The 13,245-nt window shown below is 42.8% G+C and overlaps 1 protein-coding gene across 3 annotated transcripts in view; it reads right to left on the reverse strand.

Annotated features, from left to right (window-relative positions):
• Marf1 (meiosis regulator and mRNA stability factor 1) overlaps nt 1–13,245 on the reverse strand; it is a 56,119-nt gene that overhangs the window by 21,196 nt on the left and 21,678 nt on the right. For all 3 annotated transcript variants that reach the window (XM_038326147.2, XM_038326148.2, XM_038326146.2), the window contains exons 12-21: nt 12,287–12,465; nt 10,839–10,919; nt 7,429–7,665; nt 7,221–7,340; nt 6,557–6,732; nt 4,914–5,134; nt 3,847–3,989; nt 3,556–3,689; nt 2,230–2,432; nt 1,348–1,575 (exon numbers count right to left, since the gene is read on the reverse strand). In XM_038326147.2, the coding sequence (XP_038182075.1) occupies nt 1,348–1,575; nt 2,230–2,432; nt 3,556–3,689; nt 3,847–3,989; nt 4,914–5,134; nt 6,557–6,732; nt 7,221–7,340; nt 7,429–7,665; nt 10,839–10,919; nt 12,287–12,465 (1,722 nt within the window). The remainder of the gene's footprint in view (nt 1–1,347; nt 1,576–2,229; nt 2,433–3,555; nt 3,690–3,846; nt 3,990–4,913; nt 5,135–6,556; nt 6,733–7,220; nt 7,341–7,428; nt 7,666–10,838; nt 10,920–12,286; nt 12,466–13,245) is intronic.

A 13,245-nucleotide genomic window follows, 5' to 3' on the forward strand; every position in this document is an offset into this window, starting at 1 on the left:
TCATCTGGCCAGCTCTTACCATGAGCCCAGCCATCAGCCTCTACCATTCCTGAACATGAGCTCCCCACGTGCACCATGCTGTTCCTCACCCTTGAGGCCACACATCAGACCTTCTCTGAGCTCTTCTACCTTAAGCCCTGACCCCTTCTCTTTAAACAGCTATTGTAACCTAGCATTATTGTCATGGTGACAAATACCAGAATTAACTTTACTAGGGCCAACCCAACAGCCCTCATTGTTGTGTTAAGGCAGTCTGTCCTTCTGGTCCACCTCTTCATTCTACCCCAGAAGCCTTTCTTGTGTTCATTTCCCAGAAGCCCTTCTTGCCTTTGTCTACTCATTTCTCAAGTGATCCTTCTTTGGCACTCCCAGACAAACTCAACTGCAGCACCTGCATATCAGGCCCATTAGTTCTCTTCATCCTGTGTCCAGCTGTGGCCCTCACACACTTCCTCTCACAATCAAGCTAGCCAAAAGCTGTGGCATATCCTTCTACCACTCTCCCTTGACATCCTGACATCACTGAGCCTACTCTAAGTGCTGTTCTCAGGAGCACACCAGTCGCCACCACCCACTGAAGTCTCAGAATGCAACTGGTCACTCCCTTCTTGTTTCTTCTAACCTATCAGTAAACAGTACATAACCAGATTCCCTCTGTGTGATTGATGGTGCCACCACTTCTTGCTTCCCTTTCCATTTCTTCCTCCTGGCAACTGTTCCCTAGTCCTGTGCTACAGATGTTCTAGAAACTCTCCGGCTGCTCTATGTTCCCTAGTCCTGTGCTATAGATGCCCTAGAAACTGTCTAGCTGCTCTATGTTCTAGAAACTGTCCAGCAGCTCTATGTTCCCTAGTCCTGTGCTATAGATGTTCTAGAAACTATCGGGCTGCTCTATCTGTAAGTGGGAGGGTCAGCTCAACATAAGAGGGTAGGGAAGAGGAAGGAATGTGCCTTCTAAAAGGGTTTTTGCAGTCACAAGGGCAATTCTAAGCTAGTGTTTATTCTTAGGATGACTCCTAAATAAGTCAGGATCCATAGAAAATACATGATACCATCCATATCCCAAGAACCTTGGAAACTCTCTAGAAGGATTCAACTTTACCTGAGCACTCATACCCTAGGATAAAAAGTGACCTTATCAGTTCAGAAAGGTCATAAATAAAAATATAAAAGGAAGACCTTGAGTCTAAAGTATCAAATCAAGTCACCTCCTATTACCTAGTAAGATTTCACTGACACACAGCTTTAAAGCAACAGCAATATACACAGGGAACAGAAATGCTGCAATACACACAACACCCACATGGGCCATGCCACAGCTTACTCAGTAGAAGGACATCGGCTTACCTTTACAACATGGCAGAGTTTTTGTGTCAAAGCAGAGACCGAACTGACATCATAGTCTTGCAGACGAAATGTATAACCAAAAGTTTTAGCATATTCTGTGAGCAGATCTGTCATCATAAGGCAGTTATCCTTTTGGGACCGCAGAAGCTTAACAAACTGGGCAGCTAGAGCTTTAAATCGCTCCACTTCGGTCAAAGTCAGGATTTTCTCTTCTCCACATTCCAATACCTTAACAAACACATAGGGAGGAATACACATGATTGTATGTAGAGTTAAATGGCATGAAAACCTACACACTGGTCACTTAAGATGGGAGTGTGGTTATGGAGGCACAGTTCTGCAAGGTCGGAGAGCTCTTCCCTGGGCACGCAAACACATATGTAGGATGTTCCTTTTCCTGGCAGTAAATTCTAGTATGTATATTTCACAACAATAAAAAATTTTAACAACACATCTGGAATCAAAGATCATGTTAATAAAATAATAGAAATCCAACTCCACTTGGAAAAGCTTGGCATGAACTCTTTCACCCCACCTCTAACCAAAGGGATTTGGGAAGCTGGTGCCGCTCAAAAAATAGCCAATTTAACATTTAAACCATCTCACCCTATTTTTAATGATGACCGTAACACAAGTTGAAGATATTTTTGAGGTGGAATCTTGCTGTTTAATCCAGGCTGGCTTTAATCTTAGAATTCCCCAGCCTCTATCTCATAAATTCTGGGATTACGAATAAATCCTCCATTACCTAAAATTACTAACAGGTCAAAATACAGTTTTGCTGATGAGAATATTTCAGACTCATAACTAAAAACAGTAACAACACCTCTCTATACACTGCTCAGAAAAACACTTAAAGAATAAGGTAATCGCTGCACTTACTTGTAAAATCTCAGGAATGGCTTCCAAAAGTTCAAGCAGCTTGGTGAATCCATAGTATGCAAGCTTGCACTGTCGGCCAAAGTGGTGGTGGTAAGAGGGGATGAACTTGTTAAATGGCATCCGGAAGTGGGGCTGGTGGCGCAGCAAGTCCACAACATCCTTGGAGAACTGCTTTGTCCTTTCTATCTCATCCTGAGTTCGTTCTTTAAAAGACAAAGAATATTACACATCAGGCTCCCATTCACTGTGTTTAGTTCCAACCTGCAGGGCGCTGCTGGAGTCACAGAGGTCAGCTCCGTGAGGCTAGACTGTGGGAGGTGAGAGACACATGTGTCATCACCTACAAGACAGGAACAATTTCTATAAATCCTGTCCACTATACCTATGTGAACAAGATAGACAGAGGTCTGGTGCTTCAAGCAATACAGTGTTAGTGCTACAAAATCACACTACAGAACATTCACACTTTTATTTATTTGATCTTCAGTTCAAAATTGCCAGCAGAAAAAGAGTATCAAAATTTCAACTAAATTAAAGAGAAAAGGTACTTAAATACGGATCTTCATTTCTATTAATTTTAAATTGATCGGAAGAGAACTGGGAAAAGACAGACACCACAAATTTTAACTCTGGAAGCCTGTGACCTCAGGGACACAGAGACACTCTCACTGGTAAGGGGAATATGATAATTAACAGGTCTCTCTCCCAGAGTTGACGGTACTGAACTACTAGGACGGGAAAGACAAATGCCACATTTCTATGAGCTTGTTTTCTTCCAATGTATGCATTGTGTAATAGTTCTCAGAGCTGAGACAGAGTCTCCATCAAGTGACAAGGTCATTAGAAATTGCTGCACACAGCTGTGCTACAGTTTCTTCTCATCTTTGAGTATGTTCTTAAAGACCAGTGTGCTTTCTTGCAGATACATGGTTTCCCTTCCTCCAAACAACACAAACAACACAGGTTCTGTGTACCAGGCAATTTTACAAACCATATTTCCAAGGGAACCATTAAGAACCATGGAAAAGGAAGGAAAAGGGCAACCCCCCCAAAACAAACAAACAAACTAAAAACCTATTTCATTTAAAAGTAATCGATATAATAATAATAATAATAATAATAATAGTAATAATAACAATAAAGAAAAAATAAAATAAAAGTAATCGAAAACTAGAATCATGCCCGCAATCCCAAACCAGCCTGGGCTACACAGTGAAGTTGGGCCTCAGAAGTACAAAACAAAACAAAACAAAACAAAACAAAACAAAACAAAACAAAACAAAACACCAAAGGCACTACTGAGGTAGACAACACCCCTCCACATACCTCTTTTACGGATATAAATGACCATGTCATCATCTTGTTGGGACAAGCAGATGGTTGTGTCTGGGATCTCTGATATGATATCAGTCAACTCACATACACCATATTCTGTGATATCCCAGTCCCGTGAGAAACACCTGTTTCAAAATGGGAAAAGGATGAAAAATGAGTAAGACTCATTGCCACAGTAACAAGCTTTACAAAACTCTGCCTAATGGAAATGTGAGAGGACTGTTTGAAACTTGTAGGAAAAAAGAATGTTAATTTTTTTTTTAAAGCTTCCCATCAACTTACCAATGATAAGCCTGTGAGAACTCTCTCACAATGACCTGCTTGCTGGCCTGGGACTTGAGAAGTTTTAGTAAATCCTGAGTAAAGCGCTTCACCTGGGCCCTATGAGTGAGGGTCAGCAGACGTTTGGAGCCCATTCCAAGAATCTGAAAATGAAACGTTCTCATTATTTATACTGAAGAGCTCAAAAGATATGTTGTGTCAACCTCATCTCTATCTTTCTTGCTCTTGTTACTCTCAGACTATCTCCCTCTATGTACAATGTCTGCAATCTGAAATGGACAAAATTCAACATATACCGTTGAAAAGAACAATGGTCCAGCTGTCTGGGGCCAGGTTCATTTGTTTTCAAAGTGCTGTTGTCTCAAATGATCATGAGCACAAAGAGGAAGAGCGTGTGCTCAGTCTGGATGGCTAATTTCAGCTCTAAAAGACAGCTAAAGTAGTCACTGGGTGGTGGTAGCACACGCTTTTAATCCCAGCATTTGGGAGGCAGAGATAGGTGGATCTTTGTGAGTCTGAAACCAGCCCGGTCTACAGGGCGAGTTCCAGGACAGGCTTCAAAGCTACAGAGAAACCCTGTCTTGAAAAGATAGCTGAAGTTTTTCAAGCCTCTTTAACGAGTGGGAAATTATGAAACACTGTCTTCTGGGGAAGTTACAGGCAGCCTAGATAATAATCCAATGCCAAACTCTAGTTCAGTGACTAATGTCCAAATCATGAAGGGTAGAGCCCTCGACTCCCCGGTAGGTATCAACATGTAAGAAAATGATGCTCACAGCAGCCCCCTGTAATGAGCATCCTGGAGAACACTGCAAGAAAGGTGTCAGCCCACAGACACTAGAAGGAAAATGCTCACAGGCCTCTAGGGAATTGTTCCAGGTTGGAAATTTATAGTTCCCTCAACACTTGAGAGGGCAGCTGCATTTTGAAACGAGTTCTAACAGGATGTTTAGCTCAGTATGGCTTTCTGAGAAATAAGGTTCCATTTGTCAGTGTCTTTGGCTGTGGCAGCTGAAGTCATGGAAGAACACTCCTTTCTTTGAACAAATAACCCTCGTACCCTTTACCTGCAACACATGAGGCACTGCTTCTAATAGTTCAATCAGCTTGGAATATCCATAATCTGAAACTCGACACTGCTTTGCAAAATGGTGATGGTATGAAGGGATGAAATTGCTAATTGGTAGTATACAAGACGGTTGGTTCTTCAGTAAATCAATTACTTCTCTGCTGAATTGGATCAGCTGGGGATTACCCACAGGACTTTTAGAACGCAGAAGCCAAGGGTCTAGAGAAGGAAAAAACCACAGAAGACATTAGGCATGATTTCACTGACATAGTAAACATACACAGTGTGTTCACTACATAGCAAGCCACAGTTTCAAGTTTCAGCTTGTACACACGGGAGCCACAGAATCAAACCACCAGGCTATCTTACTATAGGCAGGCAAACCAGTGCCCATAATTCTCAAAAGGTGTCAAAGGAAAGCAAAGAGCACTCTGGGGTTATGGCAGAAGTGAAGATGAACAAGGATTTCCCAGACTACATTGGCAGTATTTCAAAAATCTATCTGTAATTTGGCCATTTGGACAGTATTTCTCCCACAGACACAGTATAGATGGGTCCCAGGCAGATTATCCATGAAAATGCAATTAACCAATAATGGAGCTGAAATATTACCCACAAAGATATAGGAGGCAGTAATTGGAGCAGGATGGAAAACAGACTCAGAAACAGATCTACCTACCTACTTCCTTCCTGAGACAGTCTCACTATGAAGCCTAGCAGGATAGACCAAACTCAAATTAAGCCTCCTCTGTCTCCTACATGCTATGATATAAACAGGTCTGCACCATCAGGGTTAAGCACTATCTCAAGGACTCCCACATCTCATAAAAGCTTTAAACAAAAAACAAACCCAAAAAACAAAAATAAATAACCTAGGCTGAGCTAAAATAATGCCAAGTGCCCTTAATCTCAGTACTGGGGCAAGGCAGGCTGAAGCAAGAGGATCCATGAGTTCAAGATAAGCCTGGGTTAATTAAGTAAGACATTATCTCCAATAACAATACAAAAGTTAAAAATCAAAAAATAAAACCTAAAAACAAAAAACAGACAAAAACCTTTATAGAAGTGGAAGAGATTTGTGAATTCATGGCACAAGACAGAGAGTGAGCCTTGCATGGATCCTGCGCAGCTTGAAACTGAGGGAGAGGACAGGTTCAGGAAGGAGCTTCTCAGAGCTCCCCCAGAGCTGCTGACTCAGGCTCCCAGTTACCCTCTCACCTTTCCTGCACAGGAAACAGAGGTACAAACCTAGGAAGGAAGACACATTAGGGCTAAAGAGAAGGAAGAGAGCGCAAGCATGCACGTGCGTGAGTTTGCGCGTGCACCTGTGCACACACATGGCATGGCACAACTTGTGGAAGCTGGTTCTCTCCTTCCACCATGTGGATCCTGGTGCTCAAACTCAGGTTGTCAGTCTTCATGGTAGGCTCCTTTACTCTCTGAGCCATCTTGCTGGCCCAATGCTGATATCTTCAAAAGTCAGACTCTACCAACCCCTTAGCATCTGGGGAGTCTTAAGATCAGAGGAGACATTGTGATAAAAACAGTGCTGCTGTTTAAAATCAGAGCCACAACTTTCTCCTGGCCTTCTTGTAGCCAGGAGGGAGCTCAGGCCTTAATCCCTGATACCTGCCCACCTACCAGTGTTGGGAGGTGGGGGCTTGTTGTGAATCCACTTCACTACTTTGACACCATTCTGAGCACTGGCAATGTTCACTCCTGGAATGCAGGTGATGAAGTGCTCTAAAGGGACACCCCTGGGGCTGTCTTGCACGATTTCTAGGTCACCAAACTCCGCAGCATAGCAATCTGGAAAGCTGAAGTGGGGGGAGGGGGTTAAATGAAAATAATGAAAAAGGCAGTACAGGCTCAACAGCGGGCTTTAATCTGTATGTGCTGAGAAATAACTGCTATAGTACTGGTCTCTGTGCTGTTCTAACCACTCTAGAAATCCCTGGGCAGTGTTCTCTAGGAAGTTAGATAAAGCACACTGGCTGCCAAGGCCACCGAGTCTGGAGGTGGTCCTGGTCTATGGAACCTGACCACAGATGGAATGATGCACTCTACTGGCTTGTGCAGCTTTCAGTCTGGATGCACCTCTTTCCTGCAGAGAAGAAACTGCCCTCATGTTTATGTTTGTGAAATCAACGTAAGCCCAGTTTCTTGTTGAGTACTGAGTACATGGATCCACTTCTTAAAGCTTCAACCCCAGGACAGAGCTCTATTTCTAATCCTTGGTTCAGTCAGTAGGCAGACTGCAGGAATGACACTCAACACTCTACTCCCAATGGCTAACATTGCTCACCTTAGCAAAGGCACAGTGCCCTCATGGGTCTGGAGAAGACTATGAACTTGAGGCGCAAATGCTTTCAAAGAAAGGACCACAAAAGGGATCTTGTAAGAGTCTGGATCAAACTCATGTTCACTGCAGGAAAGACAGCAAGCAGTGAGCTGGCGCTTCTCAGGAGTGGAAAGCATTCCCTGCTCACACTCTCTAGAGGGTGCCGATGTACCTGAAGTCCTTGTTAGAGCAGTGCTGCCTGCAGACAGGTTCATGATATTCCAACTCTTCAAAAAGAACTGGGCTGCAGTTCGTGGAGGAGCCATCATGTGACTGGGAAGAGCCCAGGGGGCTCTGGCGGGCCTGGCTGCTGGGTAAGAGACACACCAGCCGCCCATTTCCCTGCTCACGGATTGCAATTGTGTCTGTTAATTTATATAAATCAGACACATTTAACTTGTGTCCATACCTAAGAACAGGAAAGAGGTATTGTCTTAGAATATTTTTCTTTTTTTAAAAAAAAAACAATTTATGTATTTATTATGTATACAGTGTTCTGCTTGCATGTATGCCTGAAAACCAAAAGAAGGAACCAGATCTCATTACAGATGGTTGTGAGCCACCATGTGGTTGCAGGGAATTGAACTCAAAACCTCTGGAAGAGTAGTAAGTAGTAAGTGCTGTTAATCTCTGAGCCATCTCCCTAGCCCTAGAATGTTTTTCTTATGTAGAAATACGGGACCTGTCTAAATAAAGCAACATAGAATGGTTTCCCCTTGACTGAACTCATCCAGTCTTGCCGTCATGTGGCTCCTCACATGCGGACTCTACTCAGCCTTTGTAAACTTAAGTAAAGATACTCAACCAATTTAGACCTTAATTTTGCTGTCTTTAAAATGCTGAGGTAACTTGTACCTCATGGTGCTGAATGAGGCTAGTGTGTGCTTAGGCATGAGTGGGGCTTGGCCTGGGTACTGGCAATCCCCTCCAATCTCTTCCCTACATCCATCAGGCTTCCTTCCTACCAACAGCAGTCCGTGGGTCTCCGCACACGGGAGACACACATTACCTCTGTCCTCTCATTCTTAGTCACAAGCTCTCTGATCCTTGAGAGTAAAAATAACTGATCTCTCAGGACTGACATCTGCTCAGGCTCTAACCCTCTTTCCTCCTGGATGTATGTCACCAATTGTCCCTTAACCTCACTCCGCTTCCTCAGCCCAGAAACTCCCCATGTCTGGCATGTTCTTTCTCACATACTTTCCTTACCCCACCACCCTCACCCCTGGGACATTGCTTGTTTCCCTGGTCTTCCATCCAGTTCTACCTCCCCTCCTCCACCTCTTCTGACCCTATCTGCTTCCCTGCCCATCACAATGCCTAGTCAACAAATAGCAGCCATGCCGGGCGGTGGTGGCGCACGCCTTTAATCCCAGCACTCGGGAGGCAGAGGCAGGCGGATCTCTGTGAGTTCGAGACCAGCCTGGTCTACAAGAGCTAGGTCCAGGACAGGCTCTAGAAACCACAGGGAAACCCTGTCTCAAAAAAAAAAAAAAAAAAAAAAAAAAAAAAAAAAAACAAAAAAAAAAAACAAATAGCAGCCAGGACTTTCAGAGCCAACACGTCTCTCACAGAGCCTCCAAAATAGCACTCCAACTCTCTGTCTCAAGACTCCAACAGTGCCCAAGACTTTTATGTCCAAGACCTAACACTTACTGTGATCCCATTCAAACTTCATGCCCGCCATGTTCCCAGGTCAAATGTTTTCTATCCTTAATCTTGCCATCTTGTTTCCTACCTGACATCAGTTATCTGATCCTGATTCATAGGAACTTGAATCTCCTTTTTCTTTCAAAAAAAATTTTATTATTTGATGTGTATACATGTTTTGCCTGTATGTATGTCTGTGCACCACATGTGTGCAATGCCCTTGGAGGTCAGAACATAGCATCATATCCACTAGAGCTAGAGGTACAGGTGGGTGTGAGCCACCCTGCAGGTGCTGGGAATTGAAACTGGGCCCACTGCAAGAACAGCCAGTGCTTCTTCTAAATGCTGAGCTATCTCTCTAGACAGTGGTTCTCAACATTCCTAATTCTGTGAAGCTTTAATACAGTTTCTCATCTTATGGTGTTCAGCATAAGTTATTTTTGTTGCTAATTCATAAATAAAATTTTGCTACTGTTACTAATCATAATGTAAATATCTGATATGCAGGATATCTAATATTTGACCACTGTGAAAGGGTGGTTGTTTGACCTCTAAAGGGATTGCTACCCACAAGTTGATAACCTCTGCTCTAGCCCACCCACCCACCCATTCCTCCATCCATTTATTTAGTTTCTGAAATAGTATCTGTGTCTGGCATTTGCACAGCTAAGTATGTCTTGAACTCCTGATATTCTGACTTGCACTTCCAAATGCTGGAATTATCAATACATGCCACCAGGTCTCAGAGAGACTTAAAATTTCTGTGGCACATAGTCCTTGTAGTCCAATTGCATCAGACAGAATTCGGCCTGGTGCAGAACATTCCCTCTTTTTTCCTGTCCTTGAAGATGGCTCTGACCACCATATTTCTCTGTCCCCCATTCCTCCACTCATGCAATGGTTCATTACTTATGGAGTAACTGCCATACCTCTGTGATGCCTTCCTTTGGATCTCTGAAGCATTCTCTCTTCCATGAACCTCCTTTTCACTGACATTTCTCTTTGATTCATAAAGAATTTGTGAGATTTTCTCTTTCCTTCTTTGGGTACAGAACCACGCCCTTTGCAAATCTGCATTTTCTGCAGTGCCTCAGCTTTTGTAACACCTGCTGTGCATCGCACACTGGACACTGAAAATTCTAGTCCCTGTCTAAAGCCAGCTCACAAATGCCATCCCAAGAGTAATAAAAACTAGTTGGTAAAACAAAATAAAAAAAGCTTAGCTTTCAGAACTGTGGTGGTTTGAGTAAAAATGGTTCCCACAGGCTCATAGGGAGTGGCAGTATCGGGAGATGTGGCCTTGTCTGAGGAAACATGTCACTGCGGGTGGGCTTTAAAGTATCAGAAGCTTAAGCCAGGCCCTGTCTCTCTCTCTCTTCCTGCTGTCTGTGGATCTGAATGTAGAACTCACAAGCTCCTTTTCCAGCACCATGCCTACCTGTGTAACATTATGCTTCCCACCATGAGGATAATGGACTAAACCTCTGAAACAGTAATCCAGACCCAATTAAAGGTTTTCTTTTAGAATAGTTTCCATGGTCATAGCTTCACAGCAATAAAACAGAAACGTGAGTATAATTTTGCTAAAAATAAAAGTTTAGGGCTGGAGAGATGGCTCAGTGGTTAAGAGCACCGACTGCTCTTCAGAGGACCCGGGTTCAATTACCAGCACCCACAATGGCAGCTCACAACTGCCTGTCTGTAATTATGGATCCAGGGCACCTGGCACCTGTGACAAAACATCTATATACACATGAAAATTAAAAAAAAAAAATTAAGAATAAAATGATTTAAAAAAAATTTTAAAAAGTATTAGATTCAAATTTCCAATCTGATCAGAACCTTCTCTGTGAGACGTTCCTTAAGGGTGAGCATAATAAGAAGTCACCAATCACTACTGACTATATCAATAGAACAATAAACAAAACTTACTTCTTTTCATAGATGTCTATAAATTTAAAGAGAGGCAAACAACAGGCAGGAGCATCCTGAAGAATAGAGATTGTTTCTGCACTGTAGACAAAAGCCACAAGTTAGAGAGGGGCCTATTCCTGTATATTACATATTATATATATATATATTTTCTTCTTTTTCTTTTTCCCCTGGATTTTCAAGAGACAGGATTTCTCTGTGCAGCACTGATTGTCCTGGAACTCACTCTGCAGACCAAGCTGGCCTCGAACTCACAGAGATCCACCTGCCTCTTTGCTGGGATTAAAGGTGTGTGCCATCACCACCCAACCAAAGTGTGTTTTTAAAAGGTTTATAAAATTAACAATGTACATGCAGAGTAAGCTTCTGAATTTGATAAAGAGTTTACTTTTCAGAAAAGTTAAAAAGTAAATCAAAAAGATTTTAGGATCAAGCCAAAGAAAGATTATCAAGTCATTCCCTGGGATTCTCTGGGACTCAGTAACAGGACTTCCCACATCAGTGCAGCAGAGGGACATGGGGTCTCCTAAGGACAGGGGGAGAGACACACATTGATTGGGCTTTAAGTCCAAGTGAAGGCAGAATAGCTTGAATTATCTCCTGCCATGTGTGGCTTATGTGTTAGATATATGGGGCAATTCCCGCACGTGGCTGGACATGTAACTGCACACAGTAGCATCTTCATTACTCATTACAAAAGAAGGTACTGGTGCCACAGAAATAGAGGCCCAAACACTGCAAAAACCTGAGTATTATTTTTATTCTAAGAAAAAAAAATAACATGCTCACAACTTCAAATACTGTTTAAGTACAAACCAGAGAAGGTCCTTGATATTCCAATACTCAGAGTGAATCCCATTTCACTAGCTCCCACAGCGGGAGAACCAAAGCAGCATGATCTATGACCTGCTATGAAGAGCCCACACTGACCCAGTCTTCAGGAAGACACCGCACTAGAACTTCAGCCTGGATTTTACCCTTTTCAGGCTTCTGCGTGTTACTGTAGTGGTCCATTAGTTTTAGAACCTGTTCTGGGTAAGCAATATGCTACTTCACTCTCAAAGGGCTGCCAAGTTCAAGCTTTGGCTTTTGATTAATAACTTGAACAAAAGCTAGAGGGCAGATTTCAAACCCTATCGATTCACAATAACCTTTATTATATACAGGAGGATTGGAAATGTGATAAAATCTATTTATTACTTTCCAAACCATCTGTGGCTCAGTTTGCTATGTCCTGAAGTGAATGACTTGGATACTGTATTTTTTTGTTTGTTTTTTTTTTTGTTTTTCTAAACAGGCTTTTTCTGTGTTAACAGTCCTAGCTGTCCTGGAACTAGCTCTCATAGTCCAGGCAGGCCTCAAACTCAGAGATCTGCCTGCCTCTGCATCCCAAGTGCTGTGATTAAAGGCATGCACCACCACAGCCTGGCTTAGATACTATTTTTTACCTTAGCAAAGAAATTGATTTGTTGGCAGCTCCCGTGGAGAGTGAGACCAGAATCTTCTTGCTGCCAATCTTGTGCCTGTGGAGGCTGTTCACTGCACAGATTGCTTCTTGCAGGTTTCCCATCTGCACAATGGCCTTGAGCTGGTAATCGGTATGAGGACTGAGCTCAATACTCTTGACCTACAAAAGGACAAAATGAAACAGAGAACTACCAATATCTACCCAGAGCCTATCATCTTCAAAAACAAGAATGAACTGTAGAAGAATATGCTACTTAGATGTCAGGGCCTGCATGAGGTGACTTGTCTGAATAAGGTACCGCAGGTGACCAGAGTATAGATGATCTTCAGAGAAGCTGGCCTGGCCAGTCTGCCTGTGTGCTCTGGCATATGCCAGTCAGAGGCAGACTCAGAGAACAGGGTTTCTCTGACTCTGCAAAATACCAGGTCTATAAAAGGTGCATTTTTTTTTAAAGCAAACTACACCTAAACACTGGGCTGGGTAAATTAAAATACAGTAAGAAATAGCCACTATTCCTTTAGACTAGTGGTTCTCAACTTGTGGGTCACAACCTCTTTGGGGTCAAGTGATCCTTTCACAGGGGTAGTGTATCAGATATGTACAATTCATAGCAGTAGCAAAATCAGTTATGAAGAAGCAATGAAAGCCATTTTATGGTTGGGCGTCACCACAACATGAGGAACTGTTCTAAAGGGTAGCAGCATTAGGAAGGTTAAGAATCACTGCTTTAGATTTTCTGTATTTCTGGATGTAGTTCTTAGTAAGTTCCTCTATCTATGACAGGCACTTCTCATGACTAGCTTCATTTTCTCTTATGTGTTTTATACTTCTTTTAGCACAGAGAAGGGAAAAGAAGTTCCAATCTGCCCAGTCATACCCATGTCCTAGCTGTGGCTCTGTGTGTCCCCTTAGGCCCTCTGGTATTGAACTCTACCAGGG

This window comes from Arvicola amphibius, chromosome 4 (assembly GCF_903992535.2).
Source record: "Arvicola amphibius chromosome 4, mArvAmp1.2, whole genome shotgun sequence".
NCBI classification, from domain to species: Eukaryota; Metazoa; Chordata; class Mammalia; order Rodentia; family Cricetidae; genus Arvicola; species Arvicola amphibius.